Source organism: Bombyx mandarina, chromosome 15 (genome assembly GCF_030267445.1).
Source record: "Bombyx mandarina strain Sakado chromosome 15, ASM3026744v2".
In the NCBI taxonomy this organism is placed as follows: Eukaryota; Metazoa; Arthropoda; class Insecta; order Lepidoptera; family Bombycidae; genus Bombyx; species Bombyx mandarina.
Genome location: NC_143221.1, coordinates 3,206,500 through 3,228,425, shown reverse-complemented (window position 1 = coordinate 3,228,425; position 21,926 = coordinate 3,206,500). Strand labels below are relative to the sequence as shown.

At 36.6% G+C, this 21,926-nt stretch overlaps 3 protein-coding genes across 3 annotated transcripts in view; 1 reads left to right on the top strand and 2 right to left on the bottom strand.

Annotated features, from left to right (window-relative positions):
• Positions 1-362: 362 nt before the first annotated feature.
• Positions 363-16,545, bottom strand: LOC114242632 (CIMIP2 protein CG18335). The gene is made up of 8 exons (XM_028173876.2): positions 16,499-16,545; positions 15,487-15,625; positions 13,029-13,125; positions 10,311-10,486; positions 9,803-9,965; positions 8,387-8,525; positions 1,290-1,388; positions 363-537 (listed from the first exon to the last, which is right to left on the bottom strand). The coding sequence occupies exons 1-8, from the start codon at positions 16,543-16,545 to the stop codon at positions 468-470; spliced, it is 930 nt and encodes a 309-aa protein (XP_028029677.2). The 3' UTR covers positions 363-467.
• Positions 2,813-8,117, bottom strand: Elp3 (elongator complex protein 3). The gene is made up of 7 exons (XM_028173875.2): positions 7,389-8,117; positions 7,009-7,173; positions 6,027-6,141; positions 5,125-5,375; positions 4,686-4,851; positions 4,158-4,370; positions 2,813-3,669 (listed from the first exon to the last, which is right to left on the bottom strand). Exons 1-7 carry the CDS (start codon positions 7,949-7,951, stop codon positions 3,475-3,477), a joined length of 1,668 nt encoding a protein of 555 aa, XP_028029676.1. The 5' UTR covers positions 7,952-8,117; the 3' UTR covers positions 2,813-3,474.
• A 590-nt stretch (positions 16,546-17,135) lies between the features above and the next one.
• Positions 17,136-21,926, top strand: part of LOC114242569 (uncharacterized) — a 70,147-nt gene continuing 65,356 nt past the window's right edge. Inside the window, exon 1 of the mRNA XM_028173770.2 lies at positions 17,136-17,582. The gene's annotated coding sequence lies outside the window, so the exon portion shown is untranslated. The remainder of the gene's footprint in view (positions 17,583-21,926) is intronic.

The following is a 21,926-nucleotide window of genomic DNA, read 5'->3' as shown; positions in this document are numbered from 1 at the left end:
AACATTGAGCCCGACACAAAATAACTATTGTTCAAACAGACACGAGTACACAGAAGCTGTGGTACAGTTTGTGGGCGCAGCAGTGTCGTAGGGCTGTGGCCATAGCTTTTTTTTCCCTATGCTGGTAGCCTTGAGAGGCTATTTCAGCGTAACCTTAGCTAGTAGGTGAGCTCACGGGGCTCAAACCGGAGTGTCGCTAACACTGACCCTAGCAAGAGCAGTGTTTCGCAGAATCTTCCATCGGATTGAAAACGCGACCCCAATGAGAATATTCGACATGAAACTCGGTGGGCCGGGGCAATAAGGTCCTTAAAAATTCAGTACATACTCGTAACAATGAAAAACCATAACAATTTTGTCCATAGCTTTAATGGTAATTGAGGTCTGTGAACAGTTACTGACAATTTGTTGTTGGCAAAATGCGATTAAGCGTACTTACGTAAGTTTATTACGTAAATTTCTATTTTCTACGATGTGAAGTCTCCTCGGAGCCAACGCTTAGCGTCTCTCGTGTCGTTTCCGTAGGTTTTTCCGAATCTAAACAACGTAACATATGACAAATATTTTAGTTGAGCGATAAGCGGTTATCAAACTTAGCAAAATAATAATAATATAACACTATTTAACACCATATGTACAGAGTAAGCATGTAAAACAAATAATAGTCGGTGACATAAATTGACGGCCTTATCGCTGAAAGCGATCTCTTCCAGGCAACCTTGCAGGGAGAGGAATACGCGAACTGGACGGCGTTATATCTTAATAAACTTACATAAAAATATATACTTATATACACATGTGAAAAATAAATTCAATATAAGATAGACTTACATACGATTAAATACAAATAAATATTAAAAATATGCAAGTAAATACAAAATAAGTAGCAATTTTTTTTTTTTTCAATTTTTTTTTTTTTTTATTGCCTTTGTAGGCAGACGGGCATACGGCCCACCTGATGGTGAGTGGTTACCGTCGCCCATGGACTTCAGCAATGCCAGGGGCAGAGCCAAGCCGCTGCCTACCGCTTAATACTCTCCACAAGCCTCGTTTGAAGAAGGACATGTCATAGCGCTCGGAAACTTGTACAGTTATTTAATAATTGTTTGCCAGAATTCATAAATAAATGATCCCTACCTATTCGGCGGTAGCCTAAGGGGCTATGCATTTCTTCAACTGAATTTCCGAATACTCAAATAGTTCTTTTACATATTATCTCGATTTATAGAAGAGATTTATAGAAGTAGAGCCTCCAATTAACTACTCTACGGTAGAAATATATTAGTTACCTGAAGACGCAACCCGGCACGTGACCTGCGTAGTTGGGCAACATACCGACGTGCTTATGGTAGATCTCAGTGGGATTTATGGATAATGGAGGATCAGGTCTGGAAAGATTAAAGAAACTATATAGAGGCGAGGTAAAATTAAATTCGGTAGGATTAATGGAAATTTTAAATCAGGCAAGAATAATGGAATGGAAATTTTAAGTAAATCATCAATAAACCTTGGTAACAATAATATATTTAAGGTCATCGTTGGTAAGAGAAACATTAGCCTAGATTTTATATTATTAATCCTCTTTTTCTGGTATATTCCACAGTATGTAATGTTTTTAAAGACAAAACAGTGCGTTTCCAGATATCGTTTATGCTACTATCAATCTGGTTTTGGAATGAAAATTCCTCCACGATAGCAACGTGGTTTAGCTTTCTAAGGTGATGAATTTTTACTTTGTGGAAAAAAAAAACATAGTTTCGGATTCATATGTTGTAAATCAACAACTTATATACTTGTACATATCTATATTGTCACGTCTCATCAATAAGTGAAAAAAATGTCTTCACATCCATACTATAGTAGAATTATTTTGTCCGTGCAGTTTGGGTCATAAAAAATCGGAGCGGTGAAGCGAGTATTTCGCTCTCTCTTCCACTCACGAGCCTTATGGACGGGCATAGTGATGCGCATTATTGCTGTCGATAAGCGTTATCGATAGTGTATTTAGTTTTGTCATTTTGTGGGTTAGTGATAAAAATGAAAGAAAAAATCACTAATCGAACACTTACACAACATATCGTCGCAGCAAGTTAACGAGAACGGCAGAAATTAACACTTTGTAACTTTTCGGGATCTATTCTTATTTCAGTGAAAAATTTTAACACATCTATACTAATATTATAAAGAGGAAAGATTTGTTTGTTTGTTTGTTTCGAATAGGCTCCGAAACTACTGGACCGATTTGAAAAATTCTTTTTCCATTAGAAGCCGACATTGTCCCTGATGAAGATAGGCTACTTTTTTTTTATTTTTTTTTAATAATATTTTTTTCGTTTCATGTGTGTTTTAATGTTTCCGAAGCGAAGCGAGGGCGGGTCGCTAGTTGTTGATAACAACAAATATTATTTTGAATAAATTCTGCCTTTTTGATACAAAACAAAGGAGTAGCCATTGTGTCACTATAGAAATTCAGAGAACAAATGCATAAAAACACATTTCTCTTCGACATAATGTACTATAATTTGCAGGTAAGTACAAATGACTCATAACATAATGTCTCACCACCCTTCGTATACCACCCCGCCGCCGTGTACCTGCCTTCGATGACTCATTTGTTTTTATCGATAATGGCGTTGCGCCCGCGCAACATGCTCACCGCCCTAGCCGGACTATGTTTTATGACCAAAACTGCACGGACAAAATAATTCTACTATAGGTACTTTCATATTACGCGAACAATACTTATTGAAAAATATGACCTCCAAAATATCTTAAATACAGAGAGAAAGAAATAAATAACGAAACAAATAAATTTGAAGCTCATCATTTATTTTTTTATTTATACATATACAATAAAACTAATTATTTGTCTTTGTATGTTTTTGCAAAGTGTAGTTAGTTACAAATATCAAGCACCATAACACAATATTAGACCTGTGTTGGTACTGTATCGTATATTGTGCCCCGGGTCAACGGAGATCATGAAGAGGCGATCTCTTTCTCCGCCTTATCCCACTAGGTGGGATCGGCACAACAAATTTTTCACTTCCATTCTCTTCTATCAGCTCATCTCAACACTAACTCCTCTCTCTCTCATATCGTCATTCACACACTCCATCCACGTCTTCTTCGGTTGACCTCTTCCTCCTCTACCTTGCACTACCATTTCCATACATCTCCTAGTCACATGCATCTCCTCTCTACGCGTCACGTGTCCATACCACGCTAACCGTCCGCACTTTAATTTGTTAATTACCGGGGCTACTTTCACACCTCCTCTGCGATAAGTCAAAGCAAATCGACCCTTTGCACATCAGACTTCATCAGAGAGGTATTAATTAGAAAGAGAGGCACGCGTAGAATGAGAGAAAAAACACTTTATTGTTGCATGCAATATAATATGTTTTGTCATGAGTCCAATTTACAGATGCGCTTATCGGCAGAATCGTGTTTGACACAGGTCTGTATTATATTTTACGCAAGCATCTTGACCATGTACGGCCCTTCGAGATGGTAACCAATTTTAGCATAATAATTCCTCGTTCCGACTCCCGAAATAACGGCCATTTTGTCGGAACCATGCTCTTCCCGCGCGATCCTCTCGGCTTCCTCCATTAGCAACATGCCAAAGCCTTGATGCTGAAACTTGGTTGGATCTCGGGCATTCACCTAAAAAAAAAGTATCTTACTATTATTGCATAGGAGAAACTCAAATGTGAAGTGTTATTTCATTGAAATTACAATTTTAATAACAGGTTTTATATTAATTTTTTATTGCCTTGATGGATGGACAAGCTCACAGCCCACCTGGTGTTAAGTGGTTACCGGAGCTCATAGACATCTACAACGTAATTGCGCCACCCAGCTTGAGATATGAGTTCTAAGGTCTCAGTATAGTTGTTACAACGGCTGCCCCACACGAGGTCTTACCACTAGTAATTACGCAAATTATAATTTTTGCAGATTTGATTTTTATTACACAATGTTATGATTTAAAATTGACAGAAATGGGCAGTTAGTTACCCAAATCCCTATACTATAACTACATATATGCGTACAAACTGGGAATGTTAATACGGAAGCAGCCATGGATCTTTACCATCGATCATTCAAATCCAACTTTTATTGCTAACAATGCATAATTAAAATTAACTTACTGGTACAACGGAGCCATAAACATGCAACTCCCTTACAATACTGCACTGTACAAAATTCGAATTAGGTTTGGCCTTTAATTCCGGCCTGTAAGTTTGACCGGCACACTTTCTCAACCGCAACAAGCCTACTAAGATGTCTTGATTCGGGTCCTCGTAAGCTAAAAACGTCTCCCAACCACCGTTGGCTACGTAGTCTCGTCTTATAAGCTCCACCTGAAATCAAATGAAAAAACATTTTTATTTGTTGTATTTTTTTGGCTTGTAGTGTAATTTCATGTATGCGACGCAAAAATTTTACAGTATTAACTTCTTCTATTTTTTATGTTGTATCAATTCAATTATCAATATTAATCAGATGAATATTTTAAAAATTCCTAAACAAATGAAGGGCCAATGGTAATTTTATTACTCTGATCTACTATCAGGACTATTCAGAATACACAATTTTCAATTAAAACAATTAAATCGTGTTTTTATTAGTATAGAACTAAACAATATTTTGTACAACTCCAAAAATATATTCCTTACCTCATACGGTCTGACTCGGTTATGTATCTCCTGTATCCCAACCTCTCTCGTCCTCACATCTCTGCAATCAGTACCCAAGTCTGCCATTCGTGCCAAAGCTAGCTCTCTAAGATTACCATGCTCGACTCCTGATGACACCAAAGGCATAGGAATGTCTCTTTGCACTCTGTAATTTCAATGATGAAATTTAGATTTCTTTGATAAGAGTAAGATTTCATAGTTATTAATCAATATTTTTTTATTTATTTATAAAAAAAACATTTGTTTTTTCGTATACTTTACAAAAAAAAATATTATAAAATATTATAAACAGTGATGAATTTAAAATATGTTTGTAAAGTATGTATACTGTTACATAATGGAAATAATAGATTGACAGTGACATTTACAAATGAACTGTAACTAGACCACCTATCGATTTAATTAAAAATAAAATTACCTGTACACCCTAGTCCATGGTGGCACTAGAGCTAATATCTTCGCAATTAGATCTACTAAAGTTGAAGGAGGATAACTCCTGTATCTCCCGGTCTTCCATAATTCATATAAACCGGTACCTCTTATTACCAGTGTTGGGTAAATTTTAAGTCCATCAGCTCGGAATGCAGGGTTCTCAAAGAACTCAATGAACTGTTCAACATCCCTTTCAAAATCAACGTTTGGTAGATCTGGCATCATGTGGGCGACAATCTGCGAGTGAATATTTATAATTACTTGTCTAGAATGAGTTTGTGTCATATTTTACTAGTACAATAATTGTTATGTATTGGGACCGTTCAGTAAGCCAAAAAGGTAACCAACAACTGAGTAAATAGCACTGCCAACTTCTTTCATGTTATATTGCAAACCAAAAATATTATCTTACTAAAATGACAAGTATTCATGTTTAGTAAATGTTTTCTGTTTACTTTGAACAGTCTGGACACATCTGTTATCATTAGTGTACCCTTACACATGTTTCACATATTTCTTTTAGTTCAGACATTGTTGACAAAAACATCAATAAATATTATTTGCTGATGCTCATAAGACATTGAGCAAATCAAACATGAGAGACATTTAATCTATTCGAACAAATACTGGCTTCAGATTCATTTTGAAAGTAAAACAAAAAATGGCATTGTTGTTGCAATAAGTAAGATTGGAGTACCCACCCTTATGAGCTTACAACATATTCACATATCTATATCTTACTTATATCTAGACAGATTATTCACATTAAAATCCTATGACTGTAATCATATCAGGCATACGGCAAACCTGTTGGTGAGTGGTTACCGTAGCTCATGGACGTCGGTCATGGCAGAGGCAGACCCAAGCTGCTGCCCTCGGACAACATACCTTATAACCAGCATCTTTAGCCATGCTAAAGTTCTCACAAACCGCCTTCACTGTATGTCCCCTATTTGTGTCCCGGGCTATATCTTCATAAACTGATTGTACGCCAATTTCAAGCCTGAAAATAATAATTGTAAATAAGATTTGACTGATGAAATTAAATAGATGAAAAATTAATAAAATATAAAGATAGTAGCTGAAACTCAATTTTTCATGTTCATTTGTTTTAAGTGATTACAATAGAGTACTGATGGTAGGTCCTCTTGTGAGTCCGCATGGGTAGGTACCACCGGGTGGTGCCCATTTCTGCCGTGAAGCAGTAATGGGTTTCGGTTTGAAGGGTGGGGCAGCCGTTGTAACTATACTGAGACCTTAGAACTTATATCTCAAGGTGGGTGGTGCATTTACGTTGTAGATGTCTATGGGCTCTAGTAACCACTTAACACCAAGAGGGCTGTGACCTCGTCCACCCATCTAAGCAATAAAAAAATTCAAAAAATGGTCACACACCATAGTCTGAAATATTAAACTGGAAATTTCATTATATTACAATACTGTTCAAACTAGAACATATAAATCCTTCATAGCTAACATAACTTAGGTAATGGATAAATTAGAAACCTGTGTAAACTTAATATTAATACACCATTGCAGCACAAAAATAAGAATTTTACATCAAACAAAATAATTTTTTTTAAGATAAAACTCTAGCTCTACTTGGGAGATCAACAAAAAGAAGATCTACCATATAATATGTAAAATTGCTCAGTAGACCGATAGTCTGAATCTTATTGTTTGGAACTTTTATATAAATACAATCTTATTTTGAAAATCTCATTGGAGAGATTCATGGACCTGTCAAATATCTGATGTTCTATGATAGCTATTCACTACACATAATATTTCAAAATTAAATTTATGAAATGAATTGACTTTTCTTTAATGTACATTTATTGCTAATAATCATTTCTAACAAGAAACTCACCTTGTGCATCCATAATTGAGCATATCACTCATATGTCTTTGCTGACAATAATCAGGCCTTGTCTCAATTGTAATTCCAATGCATTTCGTTTTTGCTTTCTCAGAGTACTTCACGGCTTCAGCTACACATGTTGAAGTGTGGCCTGACAGAGCATCGTGAAGGTTCCTAAGGAAATACTCACAATAATAGTTTTGACTCAAAAAAAATTTATAAGATGTGGAAGAGCTATATTTTAGAAAGTTCAATCAATGAAAGTTAAAATTAGGATGAAATAAATTTCATTCATTCTTAGAATAAAATGAATCCAAGGAATTCCATGATTAATTTCTACATTTTTGTACAATGTAAATGTTTCCTTAAATTAAAATCTTTTCTCTTACCTAATAAAGTAATCTCTATAGTCTTCAGGCAAACTCATAAACGTTCCTCCCATCACAATGAACTCTACCTTGTCCACACTATGACCAAGTTGTTTCAACTGTTCGACTCTATGACGAGTCTGCAAGTAAGGATTGTAACGAGCTCTGATCGCTCTCATGGATGTGGGCTCGTATCCAGTATAACTTTGAGTTGAATATTCAAAATCCGAATCCGGACCTCCGGGACAATATACACAAATGTTCCCGGTAAAGTTTATGTGTGGGCATCTGTGAGGTTTACACATAACCGCAACGACGGCGATACCAGAGGCTGTTCGAATAGGTTTAGCTTTTAATTTCGGTAGCAAAATCTTTTTGGCGTCTGTTGGTACAGCAGCAATGATGTCCACTAGTCGCGGAGACGTGCCGAGACCGTATTTGGAAGATATCCGCGTTTTCATCTTGTTGAGGTTAACATCTTTGCCCTGACGATGAGCGACCAATAACTCTTGAATTATTTCCGATACTACTATTACCATCTTCTCTTCTTTTGAAAGATTCGGTAGTAGTTTCTTTTTCGTCATTTTTATATTTCTTTGTGCAAAGCCACGTTACTATTTTATAAATAAAAGTTTTGGAAACACGTCTTCCGTATTTATCAAAATCACAGAAGTATAGGTCTATGATCAAAATATGGGTTTTTACAATGGACGTTGACGTCTAGTAGATGGAAGTCAGTTTGACATTTATGAGACGTCAATGTTAATGATGCAGATACAGTGCAGAAGCACTGCCCATACTTTTCAAGAAATTATTCTTAAATATTAGGGAATAAGTAGCAATGGGCCATTAAACAAAATGTCACTTTAATTTCATCTTGTATTTAATAAACATGTTACGTCTTATACTTATTTTGTACATTTAGATTTCGGTAAGCTAAGTAGATATTGAGATTTACTGTCTACTATTTGATTACAGTTATTTAAAATTTTATTACATAATAATTAAAATGATCTTACTTGACCACATTTACAGGAGCCCACTCAGTGCTCTGTCTTCTTCGGTAATTGGATGAAAAGTCGCAAAGAGCCGAATTAGTGAGCTTTTTCGAGGACTCGCCGAAACGTTGAAAGCCGTACGGCACATGACCCGAAAACCCTACAGCCAACAAAAATATTCGTTTCAATATATGTACGCCTATATAGCTAGTATTACCTAGTAAACATATCATTTTAGGCACGTAAAATGTACAAGCAAACCTTTCGTGGCAAAATAACGTCCCAATAATTTTACATTAAAAGATAGTCGGGATCCTAAAATGCGATCTATATGTCCCGGACATCCTCGCTGATTTATCAAATCAGTAATACTGCGTACTATAATTTTATTTAATTTTTCTTTTCTTTTTATATTTATTAACATCTTTAGTTATTCCGCAACACAATTATTCCCATCATCTTCTCCTTTTTTGCCCCAAAGCATTCCGTGCTCCCGTCTGATGTCCATTTCAAAGCACTACGCGAAACTAAGGCTTTATCGATTTGGCACTATTAGTAACATGTTAACTAGGCGTTCATATGACCAACTACGCAATTAAAAGGCACTTCGATTACTTACGGATCGATTCTGAGGGATTAAAGCCCCATATTTGATTCCTAACGAACGATGAATGAATTTTAGCGTAGGACATTAGTTCAATACAAATTCATATCTATATACCTAGATGAAATAATAACAAAAATAAAAAAAATTAATGTCAAAGTGATGCCAAACTCAAAAACATGACATTACGTTTAAAGTACACCTTCCTAAATAATGAAAAAGTTTTAATATAATTATTATTGTTTAATATAGGTACTAGCCGTACTCGCCCGCTTCGCTGGGCATTTAAAATGAACATTATTATTTATTGTCATTATTATTAGGGAGTCATATAAACACACACATTTTACTGGTGGTAGGACAACTTACTGGTGGTAGGACCACTTGTGAGTCCGCACGGGTAGGTACCACCACCCTGCCTATTTCTGCCGTGAAGCAGTAATGCGTTTCGGTTTGAAGGGTGGGGCAGCCGTTGTAACTATACTGAGACCTTAGAACTTGTATCTCAAGGTGGGTGGTGCGTCTACGTTGTAGATGTCTATGGGCTCCAGTAACCACTTAACACCAGGTGGACTGTGAGCTCGTCCACCAATCTAAGCAATAAAAAAAAAAAAAAAAACTCATATAAATATTAGCCTATCCATTAAGTACATGCATTTTCTACATGAATACCAAGTTTCAAGTCAATCGGATGCATGGTTCAGTAGTTTTAGCGGAACATCCGTAAAAACCACTGTAGATTTATATATTAGTATAGATATAGATATTAGTATAGATTGTGACTTAAAAATTTCAAGTAAATTTTCTTTGTTATTCATGATTTTTTTCAATACCTTTCTTTATGAATTTGTCTGGATCATCGTTTTCCATAAAGTAAGGACTGACGGAGTGCGATGCTGGAGACAGTTTCGGCTCGTCCATTGGTAGATCACGAAGTATACCCGCACATTCCGGTCGAACTACGACCAAGGGCAACTTAAACTCCGCCGTAGCAGACTGAATCGAGAAAAAGCTTTATTTTAAACGGCTCCCTTTTTACGCTAATTTTTTTCTTCGGTGCAGATATTTCCTCACTCACATTTTCATTTCAATCACTCGTTTCTGCCATTCTATTTTCGGATAAGTTCCACACACTTTTTCTTCCATCAACATTACAATTAATTTTCATCTTCAACAGAAGAAACGATCATTTTCTTCATACATCTCCTTTCATTTCGTCTTCTTAATCACATTCGTAACTTTCCGTGACTTGTGTTTCGACCTCGCCAACCATTCAACTTCACAGACGTTCTTCCAACGAATCTCTAAATTCATTCAAAAGCATCGTATTTCGCAACTTACGAATCTGTCAACCAAATCCCAGGGCTGTCCTTTTCCGGCCTGAAGACTGACGACCCTCTCCAGTTGGTTCCTAGCTGCCCTCTGGTTCAGTTGCAACCTCTGAAACTCGGAGAGTGCTTCCGTAGCTGACACGGTATATCTTTGGCCGAAGTGTGCATTCAAACGGGGCAGAAATCCTACGAATAAATGTCGTTTTCCTTTGCTGGACAAGCGATATGGACAAAATAATACATTTACAATCATATAACATGCTCTAGATGCTATAAGATGCTCTAGATCATAGCTCTAGTACTCTTAACTTATTTCTTTGTTTTTATAGCCCTTTAGGCAGTCGTGACGTAGACGCAGCGTGGGTAGGCCTCCCACAAGATGGACCGACGACCTATTGAGGCTCGCGGGAATCTGCTGGATGCAAGCAGCGCAGGACCGATCTTTGTGGCGAGATTTGGAGGAGGCCTATGTCCAGTAGTGGACTATGTGGGCTGATAGAATAAAATAGAATAGGCGGTCGGACATATGGTCCACCTGATAGTCAGCAGTTACCGTCGCGGATGGACCTCAAGATGCCAGGAGTACAGCCAAACAGCTCTTTAACGATGAGTAATCGTTTGAAGAGACAAACTTTGTTTAAAGCAACAAACCTCCTTTGAAGAAACAAACCTCATTTGAAAAAACTCTTTCTTATTCATTATTTAATTGACCTTCATGTTTTACCAGTTTACTGTCTTTTTTCTCTTATCTGATCCCTTAAGGAAATGCTTAGACCGGAATTATCAAATAGGTACATACAAACTTAGTTTTAAGTAACGCAACTCTATTGTTCCCTCGTCTGCATTTATATAATAGCTGCTTAATTGTGGAAACTTGAAACGTTTTGGTTACGCAAAATTTTTAAGTTAATATTATAATTAGTCTCTGTATATTGCGACACAAAATTAATTAAAAATGAATACATCAATTACTGGTGGTAGAACGTATTTTAAGCCCGCATGAGTAAGTACCACTGTCCCGCCTAATTCTGCCGTTAAGCAGTAACGCGTTACGGTTTATTTAACCATTGAGACTTCGACCTCGTGTCTCAAAGACGACGACATTCAGATCATCATATCTAAAGGGTTCCGGTAACCTCACCACCGTTCGCAGCAAAAATAGGCGGAATTGTGCTTAAAATACATATCCGTACCACTTGTAAATTTCATAAACTTCATGGGTTTGATTTTTAAGTATTAGGTACACGACGTAATTCCTTCGTTGTGTAAGTAACCCGTGTGTTCTGTACAGTTTTAGTTTGTTAAAATAAAATTCAATTTTCTGTTAATGAGAACGTTTCGACTGGTAGAAAATGCTTTTGGCATCACATTACACTAATCCATTACGTAATTTGAATAAACAAAAATTTGGTTGCAAGAATTAAATTTTTTTTTTTTTTTTCGTACAAGATATACGAACGAGTATTCGATAAAAGTCTGAACTGTTGTAATGATTCAATAACGAGCTTGCATGCTTGTGACGAGCGATCGGACTCCGGTAAGTTCAAGGTTTTGACATACACACTATTAATTCGATATAGATTTCGGGGCCCAAAAATCGTGCCCTAAATCGGTTTAGGACTGATTTTGGGCCCCGAAATCAACCGCCTAACATTCCGCTCCTAGCAGGCATCTCAATTCGACAGAAATGAATGAAATTTCGAAAATCTTCAAAACCTTACATTATTTTTAAGTAACAGATTTGCACCTTTTCCTCGCAACGGTACTTACTATATTATATTTTAAATGCCTTCTAAAATTTTGACGTAGCTTCGTTTCGGTCCAAGGACTAGGTTGAAAGGAAACTGTGGAATACCACGGACCGGTCCGACTTATGACTCAATTACCCAAAGCAATGATTCACCAAGATCCAGTTACATGTAAATAGATACGTATAATTGCAAAAATTCTCGTTTCATCTTCAAAAATGTTCTATTGTATTCCCTCTTTGTTTTGAAGATAGTAAGTAAGTAAAATCTGATAAACTTTTCGAGAAATCTAAAAATATCAGATTCGAAAATTTTCATTTCGCTTTTGTTATTTGCATTACCTAATGTTGTTTAATATAAAATCGACAAACGTGTAAGATCTACGCTCTCTTTAGTTCTCCACGTTACAATGCAGGTAAACAAATATGAAAATCACTAAAACTACATATTTTTTTATGCTTGAAAGTAAAATGAATTTCGCGTTAACTTTGGATTCATAGTTCATTTCCTTTCGGCTCGAAAACGCCATCTTTCTTCACTCTGTACGTCAAACAACACGGTCGTTTTAAATTTCCATTCGTTATTCTTAGTAATTCTTACTTCATAAATGCAACTATCAGTATTGCAGTGACTCAAACGCGTCAACTAAACTAAAAACGAAGGCTAACTTGTGGTGAGCAGTCTCTAGAAATGGCAGGGATATCCTTAAATAGACGTTTTTATATCTCAAAAGGTGTGACCCGCGCAGCGGTTTGTTTGTGATATATACAGACAAACAGAAATTACGAAATTCGTAGAGTGAAATCTCTTGATTTTTTTTATTGCCCCTGTAGGCAGACGAGCGCACGGCCCACCCGATGGTGAGTGGTTACCGTCGCCCATGAACTTCAGCAATGCCAGGGGCAGAGCCAAGCCGCTGTCTACCGATGATGTTTGTATGATGTTGTTTGATGTTTGGCTATTGTAAAAACGTCACCTACCTTCGTATCCTGGTATCATGGGATGCTTGTAAACGGGGTCGCCATTACGGAAACGTGCGTTCACGATGTCTATCTTGTTCTGTGCTGGACGGTACATCTAAAACAAAAGTCTGAGATGGAGAAACTCTTTTTGCATTGGCCACACTTAAAACATTTTTTTCCTACCTAAGCTAATGACCTTGAGAGGCCATTTCAGCGTAACCCTAACAAATAGGTGAGCTGACGGGGCTCGAAACTGACGATTACAACCCACCTTTACTAAAGTTGGTAGGTATGTCAGTGTTCAACAGCTTTTTGTAAAATAATACACGCACGCGGATCTATTTAAAGTTTTTCAGTACCTACCAAACATAATATAAAATGATATTTTTTTATTTTTTTTGCCCTTGTAGGCAGACGAGCAGCATACGGCCCACCTGATGGTGAGTGGTTACCGTCGCCCATGGACTTCAGCAATGCCAGGGGCAGAGCCAAGCCGCTGCCCACCGCTTAATACTCTCCACATGATATATATTAATTTATTTATGAAAAACGCTTTGAAAAACGTTCTTCCTCTGCATTTCTCTTAAATAGTTACTATTCTTTTTTTCCCTACCTATTCGCTGGTAACCTAAGGGGATATTCCAGCTACGTCCGGACGGGTAGGTGAGCTCACAGGTTCAACCTTACGGAATTATGTAACACTAGTCTGAGCAAGAGCAGTGCCTCGCAGAATTCACCACCGTATCGGAATCGCGACCCACTGAGAAGATCCGGCGAGAAACTCAGTATAGTAAAAAAACTATGCTACAATTATACTTTTTACACATAGAGAAACATAATATAGGTTAAGCAAATTCGATATAAAAACCGACGTGTAGTAACATTGGCAACTTACACGATAATGTGTTGAATTTTCTTTATAAAAATATTTTCTTAATTTACTAGGTCTCTCAGAAAACGATGTAAAAAAAACACGAAACAACTATCTAACAACCCGCGTACTATTATTATACTATGTATTATTATTTATCATTTAATGAATTTAAATTTTACAAAAGAAACACGTTCGTTACAGAATCACGTTCGGAAATTACAAATTACATTACATCAGAAGTAAAGTATTCGTCATGATAATCGCCTTATCGTTACCGCCGCTGACTACTCCCCGAATTCTGATCACGCAGGAGCCAGTCACCGTCGACGCCTTAGACACGTCCTTACGGATCCATCAGATCCAATAACCCTTGCATTAGACATCTTTAGCTCTAGGAGTAAGGTAACCGTACTCGTTGAACTCGGCAAAGAGTTCGACGTGCAACCTAACCTAAACATCAGCCCGCTGAATTTCTCGCCGGATCTTCTCAGCGGGTCTCGATTCTGATCCGGTAGTAGATTCATTCGCGAAACAGCTACCTACTCTTGAGTCGTTAGGTTTCCTTTAGAGGCGCTCGGGTAGCTGTTAGCTAACCCCACCCCTCCTGACTGAGCCTTTGCTCGCCCACCTGCCCTGGTAAAACTAGAAAGGCCTCCGGGGCATCAGTGACTTCTCATACATAAAAAAAAAAGTATTAATTTCTTAAAAAAGAGTCAAAACATCCATTGGTATCTACCAATGCATGTTTTGACTCTTTTTTTGAGACAAAGGAATTTTTTTTGAAACGCGAAGGCTTTGACCAGAGCGGGTGAGCGAACTCGAAGGCTCACCCGGGAGAGGAGAGGTCTCCTAATAGCTCCCTGAGCGTCTTTGAGAGAAGCCTAGTAGGTCGAGCGGCTGCTTCGCGAATGAATGAATGAACCAAAAGATCCGGTGAGAAACATAGAGAGCTATGTGTTGAGTGTCACATCGATACTCTGTGACCTCTAGCATAACACCACCCTTTATCTTCCGGTATGTTTCGTAAAATGTTACTAAGGGATTGTGATAAGCTATAACCATTGCCCTCCCTATTTCTGCCGCGACGTAGTCATGTGTTACGGCTTAAAGACTTGATATATATGTTTGCGATGTTCGTATTAAGAAAATCGTTTTCCGATTCGAGTTAATGCGTAGAGGACATGACGAACTACCTGCTGTCAGGCAGTGATCGGAGTCCATAGATCCTACGATGTGAATACCGCTAATTGAACCTTAATCCGACAAGAATAGGGTCAAGTCTTAATGACATTAAAACCAACGTAAAAATTAATAAACGCAACTCTTGTTTACTGGTGGTAGGACCTCTTGTGAGTCCGTACGGGTAGACACCACCGCCCGGCCTATTTCTGCCGTAAAGCAGTAATGCGTTTCGGTTTGAAGGGTGGGGTAGCCGTTGTAACTATATTGAGACCTTATAACTTATATCTCAGGGTGGGTGGCGCATTTTACGTTGTAGATGTCTATGGGCTCCAGTAACCACTTAAAACCAGGTGGGCTGTGAGCTCGTCCACCCATCTAAACAATAAAAAAGCGCAATCCATGAAAGCTATATATATTCACCTGGAAGTCATCGGCCGTTCTATCGGATAGCACCAGCCTCTCTGAATGCTGCACGCTCGGATCGAGAAGGATCTTGTGTGTTGTCGAGCCATACGTATCGCCGATCCGATACTTGTACTCGGGACAATGACCCGTGTACCTGTTAATACATATTCCGTAAATAACACATTCATACATAATTAATATTAGCAAAATTATAGAAAAGCGTTTCGGTTTGAAGGGTGGGGCAGCCGTTGTACTGTAAAAACGAAGTCTTAGAACTCATGTTCCAGGGTGGGTGGTGACATTTAAGCAGCAGAAATAGACAACACGGTGGTACCTACCCGTGCAGGCTTATAGGACGCCGTACCACCCGCAAATAAAAAATGTAACGGTATTATGATCATCAGCCAGAATCATTTAACCCTTGCAACCAGTTGGCTCAAGTCGTCTCCGACGCTCTAAGTCACACTAACTTCCTTTCAAAAATATCAATAATATTTTCAATCACAAACAAATATTTCGCTGCACTGGCTACAATGAAACAAAACAAACAAAAACCTCTTTGTTGTACCTATCACGATGATAACTTTGCATATGGCCAGTTATTTACGTAATCAGACATAAAAGGTTTCACAAAAGCCCTTTCAGTTCGTGTCGCGACAGTGGACAGCCGGTGAAATATTATTTGTGAATTTTCGTTGTTTGACTATTGTGAAATTAAAGCTGTGCAATAACTCCATTCGTATTGTAAGCATCTTGGACAGTATGATTTATTTAAAAAAAATAAAAATCTTTAGTTGAGTGAACGTTTACTTGTCAAGTCGTTACTGTAGCCCTTAGACACCAGAACATGAATGGCGTCACCTATGTTGAGACAAGAGGTGGAACTCAATAAATAGTACTGGTTAACATAATATAACGACTGACTCGCCATTCAAATCAAAACGCACGACTGCTTCGCGATAGAAAATTTTCACATCTTCGATTGACTGAAATTACTTTTGCTTCTGTAAAATGTAGATGTACTAACCCAGGAATATAATGCGGTTGGGCGATACTGACTAAATCCAGAGCCATTTTTAATTTCGAAAAAATATATTTTTGTCCGAATAGTTATGTAATTAAAACATAATTTGGAATTTAAATATAAAAAATTTTGATTATTTACTTTCTTGCAAACGTTGTTTATGACATTGTAGTTTTGACAATGATCATGGCAATGTGTCAGATACTGAATATAAACAAAATCTATTTTCAAAATAAACAAAAATCAAACTTAACTTTATTTACTTTAGAACATAATTTTCGTCATTTATTTGATGTATTTTATGCCTTGGAATTGTATCAAAAAGTATGACTAGTACTTAGTTGATTAAAAACAAGAATTCATTAGATTTCATTGGCATTCGACTTTTATACACAAACAAAAAAACAACTATAAAATTCCAAGGATTGAACTGCTGAATGCTTTGATCTTTCTATAGCCGGTAGAATTATTTTATCTTTAACTTCAAAACTTAACAATAATTATTTATAATCATACTATACTAATGTAGTGTTTATAGGTCTTTGCGATATTCGTATCCTCTTTTGTGCGTCTGCGCAGGCTTCGAATTGAACGAATGATTTCGTAATGCCTTCGCGGCTGTGTGCCCGTTTCGTTCACTGGTTGCAAGTCCGCCATATTGAAAACAATCGCAGAAGCGGTCGTGCGTGTTCTGTGGGGCTCCGCGTATAGTGACAGCTTATTAACGATGAAAATAGTAGTACTTTCTGATATTTTTGTGCTTGACAGTGAAATTATTTATGTAAACAAATAACAGAACGGTGCGGTGTACCCTTGACGTTAGCACCTTAAACTTCAAAGGGTTCGAACAACTTGAAATGCATGCATTCCATCGAGACTGTTGAACTTATTTTTATTTTTTTTGTGTATGTACTATGTACAAACATTTAGATTTTTATCCAAGATTATTATCTCGTTTAGTTTTGTGAACTATCCGCTTATATTATATAAGCTTATTAAAGTGTGTGATTTAAAAAGATAAACAGAAGACTGTGTTATATTTAAGTCAGCACAAACTTTAATGTTGACGATTGCCGAAACTTTCAAGGTAAGAAAAAAATTTTTTTTTTAAAAAAAGATCTTCATTTGAACGAATAAAAAACCTGTTCTGCAAAAGTTTTTGTGCCCACAGTTTTAAATGTAACGTTTACGGCGTTGGTTGAGTAAAGATAGATGGAATACAATTTATATTATGAACTTTAAATAGACATAAAATTTAAGACGAGAATTGCTTATTTCTCATGTGCCCCTATCATGAATGTTATCAGCTGAACATAAAACTCGACATTGGACATTAAAAGCGTTACACATAATAGCCGTAACGGCCTTATCAATTCTTTTACAATCGATAAATATCTAAGAACCTTGGTTAATAATTACACACTGATCAATAATTATATAGTTCTCACTTCATATTACGGAAAGAACGCGATGTCGATTGAATATGTTGAATCTGTTAATCTTATGATTTAAATGACAACGATTTTTGTCTTTAGTTCAAATTAATAACGATATTTAATTCGACCACCCAACTTTTGAGCCAGTTTTAGTTGGAAATTGATTAGTGAAATTAGTAAAAATCTCGAACAAAATAAAATGAAAACAAAATTATCTTTTGATCGTGCTAATGAAAAACCACAACTAGATATTATTAAGACTTCAAAGTTTTGTCCCTTCCGTACCAAATGGACGATAACATATTACACAAACAATGAAGCGGCACAATTGGGAACCTCGTCCAACGATTCCCCGGAATCCAGTTCTGTGGCGGAAAGAAACAAAACCAGGAATAATACGAGTAAAGTTTCGTCTCGTACGTTCAAAGAATGTCAATCGAAATTATACCTTAAAAACTAGGAAACAGATTTCAGTTGAGATCGGTAATCGTAGACATTCCGTTTCATGAAATTTAAGATTCTTACAGAGTACTGTTTCATTAAGAAAAAAAAAACTAGCTACTCGATATTATGAAAATTACTAATATCTTTATCTTTTTCGCTGATGTAGCTTAATTTTCAAAGCTATAGCCTAGATAGAACATGTAATTACGCCTTGCTGTGGTACAATATTGTGTTTTAGAACTTTTTATTGTAATTAAGACCGGTTCGTAGGAAGAGTTCGATTTGCGATATAGAAAAAAAAAGGATGTTCCAAAACAAATTAATATAGACTAAAAACAATAATCATCGAAATCGGTTGGCGTGATATTGAGTTATTGAGTTATTCATCTATTTGTCGCGCACGTACTTAATGCAAATTTAAGACTTTTGTGGTTTTCTCATGGATACCATTATCAGAACTGGACTGAAATTGAAATGGAACCACACAGGATGCGTCAGGTTTCTAATAAAAAAAGAATCATCAAAATCGATTCACCCAGGCAAAAGTTATGAGGTAACAAACATTAAAAAAAACCCATACAGTCGAATTGAGAACCTCCTCCTCTTCGTTTTTGAAGTCGGTTAAAAAAAAAAGAGAAGAGACTCGACGAGTAAACATTCGAGGTCACAACCCAATTGGGGACCAGTCGCAGGTACGCCTTTGTAGTACACTTTCTCCGATGCGTGACGCGCCCATACCTACGTTTCACTGTAAAATGCAGGTGCACCGTTTCCGAACTTGGACGTTACTTGATACACGCGAAATTTATATATGATTTGCGATACGCTTCATCACGATTTGCTCAAGATCCACTTTCACTGCGAACGAGGGCGCAAGTGTTTGCCAACTTAATTTCGAACTGCACAGCCAAAGTCGTGCAAAGTCCCACATGATTAAAACGATTTGTGAGCTCCACTCAACTTTTTGTAGCTATTTAGATTATATTTACCTCCTAATGTTATTTTTATAAACATCGAAATGCATCCGTCGGTTTGTATTTCGAACAGTAGACGTTTAATAAGTGGGTAATGAGAACAGCATTCTAAACCAAGAGACGCGACAGGTACCTATTGACGACATCTTGCTGCCAAATGCCATTGACCTCCAAAGACACAAGAGGTGAAACTGTGCTATTTACGACATAAAACAGACGAATAATTAGCTGTTCGGTGGCGGTAACTTACAGAATAATTAGTAAAATATACGTTCGTGTATTAGACTCAGAAAAAAACACACATTCGAATTAGACAGACTCTGTGGTAGACTTCGAAAGAAGGAAGACATGGCAGATGCAAATAATGCTGGTGATAGTAGGCGACAAAAGTTAAGGACCATCAATTAGTCTAGCCGTGGTAATGCATCTGATCTGCAACAAAACGCAATAAGGAAAAACCTATCTCTCATCCAAGGGCTTAGGAAAACGCGATAGTGACGTAGAACGCGATTGAAGTAGTGATAGATATCTACTCGTGCGCTAGAATAATAAACTTTAACACGGTAGAACTAATGTCAGTTAGTTAATGCTTTGGACTATAAACAATTTGCTAATTCGATTCGGTTAACCAGGAAACAAATCGACTAGGGTGACGGAATCTCTAGTTTTTGTCAATAATTGACTTGAAAAATCGTGAGCTGGTGATTTAAAATAAAATAAAAACGGTTCCCTCATTTCGATTAAATTCTGATCTAAACACGCGTCAGACACGAGAACTGTATGATGACTCAATCACATGGTCATATTTTTATACTATACATCTTAATTGGTGGGTTTAGGTAACATACAAATAAAATATAAACATTAAAAGGCATAGCATGTTATAGCTCACACCCCAAAGCTCTCTTTTAATCCCCGCTCTTCCATGCCGCATCTTAAACGATTATTTATCTTTTTTTTTCTAACACAACAGCCACAGGAAACCAATTGTGTCTTTTATAGATCTGTGCGCATCCCACAATCATTATCTCGACGAGGCTTCGAAGAATTCAACCCAAATCCATGATAATTTACGCTCACTTATCGATCACTAAAGCGATAATGTCAAAATTTATCACGTTTAACTCTGGGTAAATTGCTGCCAACAAAGTTTGGTTTAGCGATAGTTAACACTCTTAACATCTAGAGAATAAGTTTGCGAAATTCTCTAGAGATAAGAAAGCAAAATGTAGTTGTTTCTTCATTGTGCAATTGTTATAAACATGAAGCTATCGTTATCATGTTTTAAAATAAACAATTAGATCACTACTCGAATTATTTAAGACTTTCCTTCTGATATCATTGTTTGTTGTTTAAATCTTAATCTCCTTCAAACAGAAAATACAATCAGCTAAAAGAGAAAGAAAATACTAAAAGTACATGAAACCACAAACGTCTTATAGCATTGTAATAACTAGAGGTCCCGCAGTAGTCGAAATTCGACTATAATTAATTGAAATTGTAAATTTGTACACTATTATGATTGTATTTTATACTTCTATAATCACAAATTTCGCCAAGACTACACTATAAAAAATATTAACAAAGACAAACAATATTTAATGTATTCTCAATTTGACAACAGACGTTAAGAACAAAAGTTTGACAATAAATAGTATGCATGCGTGTGTGCGTCAAATACATGGTATGTAGTGTGTGTAATGTTTTCTTTATTGATTTAATATATCTTTTATGCATTATTTAAAAAAAATATTAGCATTGTGCACTTCTTCTCTATATTCTCTATAAGTGTGGAAAATTTCATACTCCTCCGTCCGCGCGATTTTCGTAAAAAGGGATACAAAGTTTTTGCTTCACGTATTAATATATAGATAGAAAACCATAGCTTCACATTCACATTTGAATAAATGTCAAATGTATTTGTAGAGGAATCCGGATTCCATGAACATTTCCTACATATATTTTGTTCAGAATTTAGAGCAATCACACGGTTTTGTATTACAAGTATGGTTTACATCTATACTAATATTATAAAGAGGAAAGATTTGTTTGTTTGTTTGTTTCGAATAGGCTCCGAAACTACTGGACCGATTTGAAAAATTATTTTTCCATTAGAAGCCGACATTGTCCCTGATGAACATAGGCTACTTTTTTAAAAAAATTTTTTTTTTTTTTTGTTTCATGTGTGTTTTAATGTTTCCGAAGCGAAGCGAGGGCGGGTCGCTAGTTAAATTATATTTCATTCATGGCTGCGAGTGGCTTCTCATGCCAACGGCTATGTAATTGTTGTATTGCAATTAGGGCGAAGATCGCGTTGTTATTTAGATGTTTCATATTCCTGACTACTTGTTTTTTATGTCTATTTGTTGTTTAATTTTTTTTATAATAGTTTTTAATTGTGCTACGGTTTTTTTTTAAACAAAAAAGGCGGTACGTATGTTTCAATCGACTTTTAAATTTCAAATTGGTAAATTCCTGCCAATATAAGTACTTTGTTCTGTAGTGTTCGTATTGTAAGTGTGCGCGGGTAGATACCACCATCCTTTCTGCCGCGAAGTAGTTAAGCATTCTCTCTTT